A 13,232-nucleotide genomic window follows, 5' to 3' on the forward strand; every position below is an offset into this window, starting at 1 on the left:
ACAGAGGAGACTTGTCCCACAGAGACTGGATGGCACACTGAAGAGGGCAGTAACGGAACTGAGCAAAAGGAAGGGCTTCCATGGCCACCACACCATCCTGCCCAACACATCCATGCACGAACGGATGGACACCAGATTTGGGCGGTACAATAGGCGGATGCTGGACAGAAGAGCACTCCACTTGTCTGATGGAAGAAGCACCCGAGCCTTCTTTGTGTCAAATCGAAGCCCCAGGAAAACCAGGGACTGGGAGGGAGAAAGGTTGGATTTCTCCCGGTTGATCAACCACCCAAAACTGGTCAGGGTTTGAAGAGTGATGTGGAGACTCTCCTGATTTTGGGCCAAGGACAGAGCTTTGATCAACAGGTTGTCCAGATAGGAAGCACCGACACCCCCCGAGAGCGGAGGATGGCGATCACCGCCTCCAGAACATTAGTAAGGGCCAGAAAGGCAGGGCCAGAAACTGAAATTGACCTGCCGTAACTGTAAACTGCAGAAAACATTGGTGTGCCAGAAAAATAGGGATGTGCATCCCGGATATCCACCGAAAAAAGGAATTCGCCCTTGTCCATGGACGCAACAGAACGGAGAGATTCCTTTCGGAATTGCTGCAGACACAAATGCTGATTGAGGAGCTTCAGATCAGGAATCGGACGAACCGGTCCCCCTTTTTTGGGAACGACGAACAGATTCGAATAGAAGCCCAAAAAATGTTCCTGGGGTGGAACAGGCACAACGATCCCTTGCGCAAGGAGGTTGTGGAGCGCAAACTGAAAGGCTGCAGCAAGGGCCGGAGAGCAGGGAGGCCGGTACCGGAAAAAACGACCCCGATATAAAAGAACCAAACTCGATTCGGTAGCAGTCTGAAACGATGTCCCGAACTCAGGAATCCTGGACCTGCGCCAACCAAACGTCCCTAAAGAGGGACAGGCGACCGCCCACACGAGGGGAAGACCCCTTCAGGCAGAGGTAGGCTTGCGAGTACCTGATGTGGTGGGGAAACGTCCAGAACGGCTGTCCTGCTTCAAGGAGGGGAGTGCTTTGAAGGTAGGAGCCTTCCGAGACTGCTAAGACACTGGTTTGTCCTGGCGGCCTGAGTCAAAGGACCGAAACGAAGAGGAATTGAGGACTGAGGGAGCAGAGAGCTCTTACCGCCTGTAGCCTCGGAGAGCATGTCATCCAGGAGTTTGCCAAAAAGACGGCTGCCAGTAAAGGGCATCTCGCTAAGGGATTTTTAGGAATCCGCGTCGGCATTCCAGGCCTTCAACCACATGGAGCGCCGGATAACCACCATGTTGCCAGAAGCAAAGGCCGCACAGTGTGGGGATTCCAAGGACGCTGAGCATAAATAGCCACCAGCGTTGGATATCTGGAGAGCTAAGTCAGGGTGGGTTCACATTACGTTTTCCCCCATATGGGAGCGCATACGGCAGGGGGAGCTAAAAACTTGCGCTCCCGTATACGCTCCCCTATGTAATTCATTTCAATGAGCCGAACGGAGTGAAAGGTTCGGTCGGCTCACTTTTGCTCTGTATGCGCTTTTTCCCTGGACCTAAAGCCGTGGTCGACCACGGTTTTGGGTCCGGTTGTAAAAGCGCATACGGGGCAAAAATGAGCCGACTGAACGTTTCACTCCGGTCGGCTCATTTAAATGAATTACTTACGGGAGCGCATACGCAGGCATACGGGAGCGCAAGTTTTTAGCTCCCCCCTGCCGCATGTGCTCCCATATGGGGGAAAACGTAATGTGAACCCACCCTCAGCCAGATCATCTGGAGGAGGCCCGGATAAAACGCCTTGGCAAAGTTGAGAGGCCCAGGCCGATAGAGCTTTGGATACCCAGCCGGAAGTAAGGACGAACCAGCCGCCTCAAAGGCGAATTTCGCCAAATTCTCAATTCGCTTGTCCACGGGGTCCTTGAAGGAAGCCGCATCAGCCAGGGAAAGAGTGGTGGATTTGGATAAGCGAGAGACTGGGAGGGCCCACAGTAGGCTGGGCGTTCTATTTGGAGACCAGGTCTTGGTAAATAGAAACATAGCCTTCAGCCATTTAGACCCTTGGAAGCGCTTCTCCAGGTGCTGCCAAGGCAGTCTCCAGCTGGTCATCAAACTCCAAATATCCAGGGTCCTGAAGGTGAAAGGTGTCCCTGACAGCAAACACCAAACTGTCCACTATGTCTGACATGGATGACAGCTCTTCAGACTGAGTGCGGATCAGATTCTGTGTCCACCAGTTCCCCAGGAACGAGCAGTGGCGGCTCTAGATCTAGTTGACATAGATCTGGCCTGGTGGGCCGGGGATCGGGAAAGGCCCCTAGAGGAGCGACCGCAGTAGCAAGGACGCTGCCTAGAAGGAGATGGGGAACGAAAGCCCCCGCCCCCAGATGTTCATGGCCTCCCATAGGTAGAGGGACCAGAGGGAGGAGACCTGTGACCCCTACAGTGTGCTAGATCAGGAGAGGCCGACACTGACCTCCCATGAGCGCGCTAGCAGGGGATTGGATAGGCAAATGATGCACGAAAATAGAGGGCGGAGCTACCCACAGAGAAGCAGGGTCGAAGCCAAGGGCTAAATTTACATATGCCTGCTGGCAGCGGCCACCGCTCCCGGACATAGGCGCAGCCGGTAATAATACAGAGACCAGCTGCGGTCTCTGAAGTAAAATGCGCAGCAGTAGGGACCGGAACAGGGCCGCATGCGCATAGAACGCCGCAGATGAATGGAGAACCGGCTCGTGCGACAGTCAGAAGATTGTCACACCAGAAAGTGAGCGCCACTGGTCAGTCTCCGGAGAGGAATGCCGGCAAGTCTGAAAAAGAAGTATAAGAGGGGAGACTGGGCTCCCAATCAGCCTCCCTCCTCCAGAAGTAACAATAAAGAAAGATAAGGAATCCCCAGCAACCCAAGGGGAAAGGGAGAGGGGGTAGGGATACTTACCTAGAATATATCCCCTTATACTCACCTTTGAAGTTTTCAACCAGATTGGTGCCACCTGCATCATACCAGGCTGCAAAATCGGGGCGAGCAGGGGCAAGAGGGGACCCTGACCCAGGGCACATCCCATAGCGCTGGTCGTGGTGAGAAAGGGTTAACGGTGCATATCTTAAGGACCGTGCCCTTTGCTCGCAATTGGGGGTTCAGGCAGCGCCATGCTCCTGTCTCCCCAACCTAGAAAAAATAACAAAGGAGAGAAAAAACTAACTAATAAAACCAGAAAATAATAAAAAGAAGACCAGGTCTGGAGAGCACCTGCCTCCTACTGACACTAAGCTAAAACTGATTAGCCCAGAGTCAGTGGGCGGGGTTTATCCTACCAGGAGGGGCCAACTTTTTTTTTATTAAAGCCTAATGTAAGCCTCCTAGTGGTAGCAATATATACCCACGGTTCCCGTGTCCCCCAATGGAGCCAAACAAGAATTCAGTGGTTAATTTGTCAGAGGAAGTTATCTGTACTGGGTTCAGCTGAATTCCTGTGAACTACAGGACAACATCATCGTCCCTCTTGGCAATTTTCAGACCCACCTTCCTAGCTCTAGCTGTATGCTGCTACCTCTATGGGATCAGAAAATTTAGCAGATATAAACCTCCCTGAAGTTGTGTTTGTACACTGCATTTTTTGGCTGCGTTTGTAGTGACTTTCAGAATTGCTGCAAAATCTGTGCAATTTTACCACAATTATCTAAATCATTGTGAAAATACGTTTTACCACAATGAAACAAATTTTTCAAAAAACTTTGCATAATGCAGTAAAAACGTGCGAAGCCTAAAGACTTCAAATCTTCATAAAAAAAAGAAAAAAAAGTATTACAGGTCAAATCCCTTAAAAACACACAAAAGAAAATGCATCAAAATTGTGCATAATGTGAATGGACCCAAACTCACTTGTGAGTTATCAGTTCACCTGGATGAACTCCCAGCCCCAGCAGCCTAATTAGATAAACTGCAGTGACGAGATACTATCCCATCTCTCTGCACAGCAAGAGGAAATGTAGGAAGGATTAGGAAATCATTTCAGTGAATAAATACAGATCAATATGGCTGAAAACCCATGCCTGCCACATAAGCTTAAACAGGTAAGCCCAAGGCATACAGAAGAAACTCTATATTATTCTGTAATAACATCATATCACCTGTATATGGTCTTTATCACATTGCAGTCAACACAAAACACATTGAGCATAAAATTCATATGGTTTTCATTTTTTTTAATACCATTTTTATACCCATTACTAAATCTTCTATATAGGACAGCATCAGAAGCTTTCATTAAATCTAAATAAGCAATGCCTATTACACTTCCACCATCTATTATTTTAGTCACTCAATCAAAATAATAAGATAAGTGACATGATCTCTCTGACGTAAACCCATCTTGTTTCTAATCTTGCAATCCATGGGATTTAACCCCTTAAGGACTCAGCAAATTTTCGTTTTTGCACTTCCGTTTTTTCCTCCTCACCTTCAAAAAATTATAACACGTTCAATTTTGCACCTACAGACCCATATGAGGGCTTGCTTTTGCATCACCAATTGTACGTTGTAATGAAAAATTACCTATTTTATAGCATAATCTGCGGCGAAATATAAAAAAAATATTTGTGGGGTGAAAAAAAAAACAACACAATTTTGTAACTTTTTAGGGCTTCCGTTTCTACCAACTGCAATTTTCAGTAAAAATGACACCTTATCTTTATTCTGTAGGTCCATATGGTTACAAGGATACCCAATTTATGTAGGGGTTAAAGGAGATATGCAGTGGTGAAAAACGTATCCCCTAGCCGATCTCATGTACGGGGCCCCGACAGCCCGTGGGAAGAGGGCGAGAGACCACCACACGGCTCTGGCATATAGTTGTATTGAGGGGGCGTGTCGCTTCCTGTGGTGGTCAATACGCGCTCTGGCCAGCAAGCCGGGGCCCCATACAGGAGATCGCGGTGGGGCCCCAGCGGTTGGACCCCCGCGATCTGAAACTTATCCCCTATCCTTAGGATAGGGGATACGTTTTTCACCACTGGACTACCCCTTTAATCTATTTTATTAACTTTTTTTTTTTTTTTTAGCCCCTATAGGGGGCTACAACATGCAATCTTCTGATTGCATATTCTGATCAATGCTATGACGCGATAGTTCCGATCAGCTCTGCTGAGCTGCTGGGATACTTTTGGTTTTGTTTTAGACGCCGCAATCAACTTTGATCGCGGTCTCCAAAGGGTTAATGCCGGGCATCGGCCCGGCTGGCCGTGCCCGGCATTAACCCTGGGTCCTGGCTGCTGATAGGAGTTGGGGCCCACGGGATTTGAAGAATTCTCCACTCGTGAGAAAGCTTTAAACCCTGTTAACGGGATCAGGGCATACAGGTACGACCTTAGTCCTTGAGGACTCGGGAACAGGGGCATACACGTACGCCCTGCATCCCCAAGGAGTTAAGATGTTCCACAATTCCATCTTTTAGTATGGTTTCCATTAACTTTTCCACTATTGATGTCAGACTTACTGGTCTAAATTTGCCCAATTGCTCCCTACTACTTTTTTTTGTGAATGGACACAGCATTTGCTAATTCAAGCAACTTCGCACACATATAGAGCAGGTTCTCATTTAAAAAAAAATTCTACTTAGAAATTTGTTGTTGGAAAAAAAAAACAAGGTGTCCATAGTCTTGAATGTCCATTACCCATCTATGAAATATTAAATAAGAATTCCCATGTAGTAAAACTTACCCCCTTTCCTAAATATAGGGGATATGTGTCAAATCGCAGGGGGTCCAACAGCTGGGAACCCCGGTGATCTCCCACACTACGTCCTCCACTCTCTGCATGAAAAGCGTGGTGTCGACCAAAGCACAAAGCTGCGGCCGATAGACTGGGGATTGCCGTGTGCAGCGCGCCAACTCTCCCATAGAGATGCATGTAGGGGGGAGTGTTGGATGAGGCTGTGTAGTGGTTGACACACCCCATTCAGGAATACAGCCGGGGTGCCATTTGGAAGATCGCGGGGGTCCCTGCAGAAGGGAGTGTCAACCACAGCTATCCCTTAGGATAGGGGATACGTTTTTCTAATCGAGAGCTGCAGTTTCCAAAGTTACTTACGTGTAAACTATAAAGGCCTTAAATACAAATAGAGCTCCAACTGCATCAAAGCCATGATCATAAATATCATTTATTCTATACTCATTGTCCCTCATTTACTAACAGCAGTCCGACTCTTTGTCGGGTTGTGCGCCTAAATTCTGTGTAAATTCTGAGTAAATTAGTAAATACCATGGAAAAAAAAGGTTGGAAAAGCAAAAAACACAACAAAACCTACACTTCACTCTTCGTAAATCAGGGCCATTGTGTTTTAAAAATCCCCTAACACTATCTTAAAGTGTCTTTAGACTTATTGGGACATGTCTAATGCTTGATACCCAGGACTTATAATATTAGGACTCACGTGGTCTGCAGACAGGGTAGAGTTCTGACTGTGTGACATAGGAAGCATAGCCATCATCAAAGAATATCAGAAACCTAAGAAACAGAAGCATCATGTTAGCATCATAAACAATAGCAGTGGTCCCACATTTGTGGCCCTCCCAATGTTGTAAAACTAATAATCCCAACATGCCCGGGCAGCGGCAACAGCTGGAGAGCCATAGGATGGAGAACCCACTTGGAGCATGAATATCTGAATAAATCAGTTCATGGTGACCATAAACCTTAGAAAGCTGTTGGGCAACAACTAGTAAATGCTTAGCCGAGCATGTATATTTTCTTAATTGGGAGAAGAAATAAGGTATTGCAGGACACCAAAGGAGATGCCCAAATTCCCATGAGGATAATGTTTTGGAAAAGTTGGCAACATTCCTGATCCTTCATTCAGCCAGTATCTAATAAAGGCGGAGATATGGGGTACTCACAAACACACACATACGATTGTTAGTGGGATCCATGAAAATTAGAAAGTATGGTCAATATTAATCAAATTTTTATGGCAACCTTAGAAAGATGACCAAATCCCTGAAGATAAACCCTGTAATACTGGGACATATTTGTAAGGCCTAAACCAACAAAGCTAATTGCTGCATGCACTAAAAAGTTCGCAAAAATATTTAAGCAGTCACCCAAAAACTCCTGGTGTGTGCGAACAGGGGTCTCTGGGCTAAGTAGCCAAGAAGGATTCAAGAAAGTTGTGGAGTGTCCTTCAACAAATATAATTGGTCTCCAGGACAAATTATTTGACAAAACTCAAAGTATTTAATTGTTAGTGGTTGGTACAAATCTTCCATTTGGGTCCAAGTGTCAATGACTTGAAAATAACAAGGTGCTTTTGCTGTATAAAATACTACATGGGCTGGTTACCTCATCTTATTCTTGTTGCTGGGGGGCTCAGCTACAATGCCAGCATAAAGCCACACTTGGTTTCCATCCTTGTACTTGGCCACCACCCTACTCCCTACAAACAGTTTGTCTGGTGAAGGGTGGTGATCATAGGCTATGTGGTTCCCAGACAGAAGGCTCTTTCCCTTGTTATCGAATTTGACTTTGTATTTTTTTCCAGGTCCTGAAAAGATGAACAAATAATGACATGATAAATGCTTTTAAAAAGAATAATGTTCCATGATGTGAAAAAACGGTCAGCTTTAAATATTAACACCTAAAAGGTGTCAATGCTAAGGAAGTTTACTGCAGCAACATCATAACACTAAAAAATCCCAATGTAGAACATGACCATTATCACCTCAGTACCAACTTTCCTTGCTGTCAAATGTATGAACACGCCAATTTACAATACATAATAGTTGAGTATGAAATAATTTGAACAATAAGATCATGAAGATACAGCAGACTGTATGCCCTTGTGCAGTAAAGCATTCCTTAAATGCTCTCTTTGTAGTAAATCAGGCAATTGAACATACGACACAGCATATCCTATAGATGACATAATCCTAGAGCCTTCCTGTGTATAACTGCAGGGGCTCCCATGTAACATTTCCCTTCCCCTATTCCCTGCTTCAGCTCTGAGCTCCGCATTAGTAAAGAACCTAACCTTAACCAAGTTTACCAGCTGTAAAATTGCTTTCTGTCTCTGTAACTCACCAACCATCTGGATGGAGATCAGAGTTCCTTTATGCCAGGTCTTGGTCCTCTTCTTTCCCAGTATACGCATACCCACAACAAGGTCTCCATCTTTGTTTACATCATTGGTTGTGTTGGCTAGGTTGGATCCACCCATTGAACTATTGGGCGATGATGGGTGAGAGGAGAATCGCGTCTGTGGTCCCATTACCTCTGCAAGTAAAAAGAAAAATAGATTGGAATTTGTGCTGTAACTCAGACATCAATATGTGCAGTCAAACCATTAAAAAAAAAAAGATTAAAAAAAAGTAATAAAACAAGGTAACCAGCTTGTTGAAAACAAGGTCCTTCTACATAAAAAGCAGTATTATTAAAGGAACCTGTTAAAACTTTTGTGCTGTCCAAACCACAAGCAGCATATGAAACAGCAGCAAGCTTTCTCAACAAAACAAATTATGGTTAGCTTTAAAAAATTTGTAGTGTTTCAGAAAGATAATAGTGAAAAAAAGTAACTTCACCATTGTTTTTCTGCATTTCTTCCTTTGCTGTGTGGCAAACATTTCAAGTTGACATTACTCTATTAGGGTGGGTTCACACCACGTTTTTGCAATCCAGCTCCCGTGTCACGTTTTTTTTTAAGGAAACGTATCGCTAAAAAACGTATGCAACCGTATATGCCGGATTCCGGTTAAAAACCGCATGGTAATAAAAAACGTATATACGGTTGCATACGGTTTTACACTAAAAACACTCCCAGATAGAAGATTCTAGAAGCTGGTGGAACTTTCGGAACCAACTGCGCACGAGCAGATTCGTAAACCGTATTGTGAAAACCGGATGTAACCGTAAGTGTATCCGGTTGAATACGGTTCTCACAGACCACCATTATATAAAAAACTGATACAGTTTTTCAAACGGACTTCAAACCGTAGTAGACTACGGTTTGAAGTACGGGAAATTACACGCTTTTAACCGTAACGGATACAAAACGTATGCAACCGCATGATACGGTTAACATAAGGTTTGCAATACAAAGTCAATGAGTACGGTTTGCAATACGGTTCCATACGGTTTTGACGCTCAAACCGTACATGGGAACTCTATTGCAAAAACGTGGTGTGAACCCACCCTTAGCCCGTACACATGCTGCGACATCAAATAGATCCGTTTTTTTTTTTTTGTTTTTTTTTAAATGAAGAAAAAAAAAAACACTGCAGCACTCCGGTTGTTAGGTGAAAAAACTTGTAAAAAGTGTTTTATTCCATCAAGGTGCAATAGGCAGCGTTTCAGCAGAAAGCATGCAGCCTTTCTCAAGCCTTGCAGCTGAAACGTTGCCTATTGCACCTTGACGGAATAAAACACTTTTTACAAGTTTTTTCACCTAACAACCGGAGTGCTGCAGTGTTTTTTGCATTTTTGTATCGTTTGGAGCCTTATGACCTGGGACTTCCACTGAATTGCACCCACCCCTTGTGACTATGACGGTGTGCTGCTACCTTCTACTTTCTCAACTTTTTTTTTTATAGTACTTTTCAACAATAAAAATATTTTTGTATTGTTACATTCCAAGACTCAAAACTTGTCCACTGAATTTTCTTACAGATATAATGCTTTGGAATACTTCATACACCAAAAGCTAGCGTTATTATTTGTCAGCATTTCACTGACAATCTAAAAGTGTTGTCATTAAAAAGGCAGCACACCACGCACTTCCCCAGCAGTCAATCAAATCAGACCTATGTGCTATACAAGTCTAAGCAGCGAAAAGGTCGAATCTGCCAGTCAGCCAGTGAGTGGAGCGTGATGCCATGCACTTTACAGGCTTATAACTAAATATGGTTTGATCAAAACTTTGACTTGTCAGGGCAACATGTCAAAAGTTTTTCTAAATGAAGCAGTAGCACGTGGCAGACCTGGGGACTTGGCCCCTGTTTACCATAGTATCCCTTGGGTACTCTGCAATCTCAACAAAGGGCTACAAAGCACAGAAAGAAGAACTAGTCTCACTCTTTAGGGAACATCTAAAAATGGAAATGCAGTCAGTTACGCAGGCATTACATAACAGATCAGGAAGACCCGAGCAGATTGACTTTTGTGGGAGGATTTCAGAATAGCTTTCAATCTTCCATGTAAATCTATTTACCGATTTAGGCTGGGTTCACATCACGTTTTTGCCATACTTTTTTCAATCCGTTTTCCTAAAGAAAGCCATATGGCAAAAAAACGGATGGAACAGTATGGGGAAAAAGTAAACCGTATGAGTATTTAAACTGTATACTGTTTTTAAAAGTGCATACAGTTCTGTCCGTTTTTATGAAAAAAAATAAAAACATAAGTTTTTGATAATTTTGTCCATCTTTAATGGGAGGGGTGTTGGGTGGGGACTTTAGGATGCAAATGCACATGTGCAAAGTAAAAACCGTATACGGTTTCCCGTATGGAACTGTATACATGTGCGTTTCCCATTGATGTCCATGTTAAAAAAAAAAAAAACAACGTATGCGGTTGCTGTACGGTTTTTGTCTTTCTTTTTAACATGGACGTCAATGGGAAACACACATGTATACAGTTCCATACGGGAAACCGTATACGTTTTTTACTGTGCACATGCGCATTTGCACCCTTAAGTGCCCACCCAACACCCCTCCCATAAAAAATGGACAAAATTATCAAAAACGTATGTTTTTTTTTTTTTCAATAAAAACGGACGGAACCGTATGCACTTTTAAAAACAGTATACAGTTTAAAAACGCATACGGTTTAGTTTTTCCCATACTGTTCCATCCGTTTTTTTGCCATACGGCTTTCTTTAGAAAAACAGATATGGCAAAAACGTGATGTGAATCCAGCCTTAGGCTGGGTTCCCGTTACGTTTTCCCCCATGCGGGAGCGCATACGGCAGGGGAGAGCTAAAAACTTGCACTCCCGTATGCCTTTCTATGCGCTCCCGTATGTAATTCATTTCAATGAGCCGGCCGCAGTGAAATGTTCGATCAGCAAATTTTTGCCACGTATGTGCTTTTACAACCGGACCTAAAACCGTGGTTGACCACGGTTTTAGGTGCGGGGAAAAAGCGCAATGAGCCGACCGGACCGAACCTTTCACTGCGGTCGGCTCATTGAAATTAATTACACAAGGGAGCGCATAGAAAAGCATACGGGAGCGCAGGTTTTTAGCTCTCCCCTGCCGTATGCGCTCCCGTATGGGGGAAAACAAAATGGGAACCCAGCCTTACACTAACAAAAGCAAGAAGTTTTTCTGGAATTTCACACACAATGCTATATATAATTTTGCTTAGCTCTCCCTGCTCTATAAAATTATACCTGAAGATTGGACAATAATTTCAAATGTGACATGTTCCCTTTAAATGCTGCTGTCAGATTGTGGCATTTACAGGACATTAAATGGCATTTGTAAACTGTACAAATTCACATTCTAAACAAGTGACAATGTAAAAAAGCTATTAAAGGCAAGGAGATTTATCCAAACCTGTCTAGAGGAAAACTTGCTGAGTTGCCCATAGCAACCAATCAGATTGCTTCTTTCATTTCTGAAAAGGCCTCTGCAAAATGAAAGAAGCCATCTGATTGGTTGCTATGGGCAACTCAACAACTTTTCCTCTGGACGGGTTTTGATAAATCTCCCCCATGGTACCTTTCATACATGTCTAAAAAAAAAAACACGAAATCCAGCTGCATACATGTCTGTGCTTTCATAATGGCAAGTGTCAAAGAGCTGTATGAAAGGTACCATGTGTCTTCTTGCCCTAACTGCTGTCTAGCAGTTTGGAATGTGAATTGCAGCTGACAGATTCCGTTTAAGGGCCTATTCACATGTACAGTATTCTGCACATATTTGATGTGCAGGATTTTCTGCTTCAGATTTCAATGTAAACTGAACACAGATTAAAATCCTGCACATGAAATCTGCGCAGAATACTGTATGTGTGAATAGTCCTTAAGTGACCAGAATTGATCAAGGCTCCTGCTGTTGATTAGACAGACACAGCTTCTGTGCCCACATATAACGGATAAGTACATCATGGTGCCTTCCATGGCGAACCATGACATACAGTTACATCATGGTGTGTTATGTGGTTAATGAACTAAAACTAAGAGTGATACATACCTGACTTCTTATGAATTGCATCCACTAGGTTTTGCACATCCGCCTTGCACTTCTTCATGGCAGCCATTGCATTTTTTAACTAAAGTTTAGAAAAAAAGCATGACATAATTGAAGGAATAGTTACTTATCTTTCACATAAACGGGTTATCCCTACTCATCCACACCCTTTTTAAATGCAGCAAACGCTACAGTCAGCTGTGTCAGTATCACATGAGAGCAAACTTAACAAATTTGCATCTGTTTGCCGGCCACAATCCCGACCCAACCAAGAGTCTGATGACCGGGACAGAGAGCATTATAAGGATTTATGATACTGTCAGGTCATCACACCTGTCATCAGGGACTTGCCACCATGCAAAAACGCATCCATATAAAACTGGCCCTAAGGATGTAAACTCCCTATGAAATAAATGAATGACCATTTCTTTGCAGCTGACCACAGCACCTCGAAAAAAAACAAAACATGAAACGAAAGTATTTTATTTCTGCCATTTTTTTAACCCCTTAAAGACACAGCCCTAGAGCTGGGCAGTAGAACCAAATATGTGTATCACGGTATTTTTGTAACTTATGGCGGTTATAGAACGGTATTTCTTGCACCCACACCCCAAATCATGTGACCCGCGAGCGTTCTTCTGCTCCCCCCCCAAATCATGTTACCCGCCAGCGCTGTTCTGCTCCCCCCACCAAATCATGTTACCCGCCAGCGCTGTTCTGCTCCCCCCCCAATTAATTATCAGCCCAGCAGGGTACTACTCACATGTGTCACCCGCAAGCACTGCCCTTCTCTTTGTTGGGGGGCCGCCAGCGATGGAACTCACTGTACGCCAGTGGTCTCCAACCTGCAGACCCCCAGATGTTGCAAAACTACAACTCCCAGCATTCCTGGACAGCCGTTGGCTTGTCGGGCATGCTGGGAGTTGTAGTTTTGCAACAGCTGGAGGTCAGCAGGTTTGAGACCACTGCTGTACGCTGTATCCCTATGCCTGGGCTGCAAAAGATAAAGAAAATAAACTTTAACTTACCTACATCTGCCTTATGCTGGGGACTG

At 44.2% G+C, this 13,232-nt stretch overlaps 1 protein-coding gene across 5 annotated transcripts in view; it reads right to left on the bottom strand.

Annotated features, from left to right (window-relative positions):
* Positions 1-13,232, bottom strand: part of SETDB1 (SET domain bifurcated histone lysine methyltransferase 1) — a 75,319-nt gene that overhangs the window by 37,869 nt on the left and 24,218 nt on the right. For all 5 annotated transcript variants that reach the window (XM_056545575.1, XM_056545574.1, XM_056545573.1 and 2 more), the window contains 4 exons: positions 12,182-12,260; positions 8,074-8,265; positions 7,336-7,537; positions 6,431-6,504 (listed from right to left, as the gene is read on the bottom strand). In XM_056545575.1, coding sequence (XP_056401550.1) covers positions 6,431-6,504; positions 7,336-7,537; positions 8,074-8,265; positions 12,182-12,260 — 547 coding nt within the window. The remainder of the gene's footprint in view (positions 1-6,430; positions 6,505-7,335; positions 7,538-8,073; positions 8,266-12,181; positions 12,261-13,232) is intronic.

The sequence above is a fragment of the Hyla sarda genome, chromosome 11, assembly GCF_029499605.1.
Source record: "Hyla sarda isolate aHylSar1 chromosome 11, aHylSar1.hap1, whole genome shotgun sequence".
NCBI classification, from domain to species: Eukaryota; Metazoa; Chordata; class Amphibia; order Anura; family Hylidae; genus Hyla; species Hyla sarda.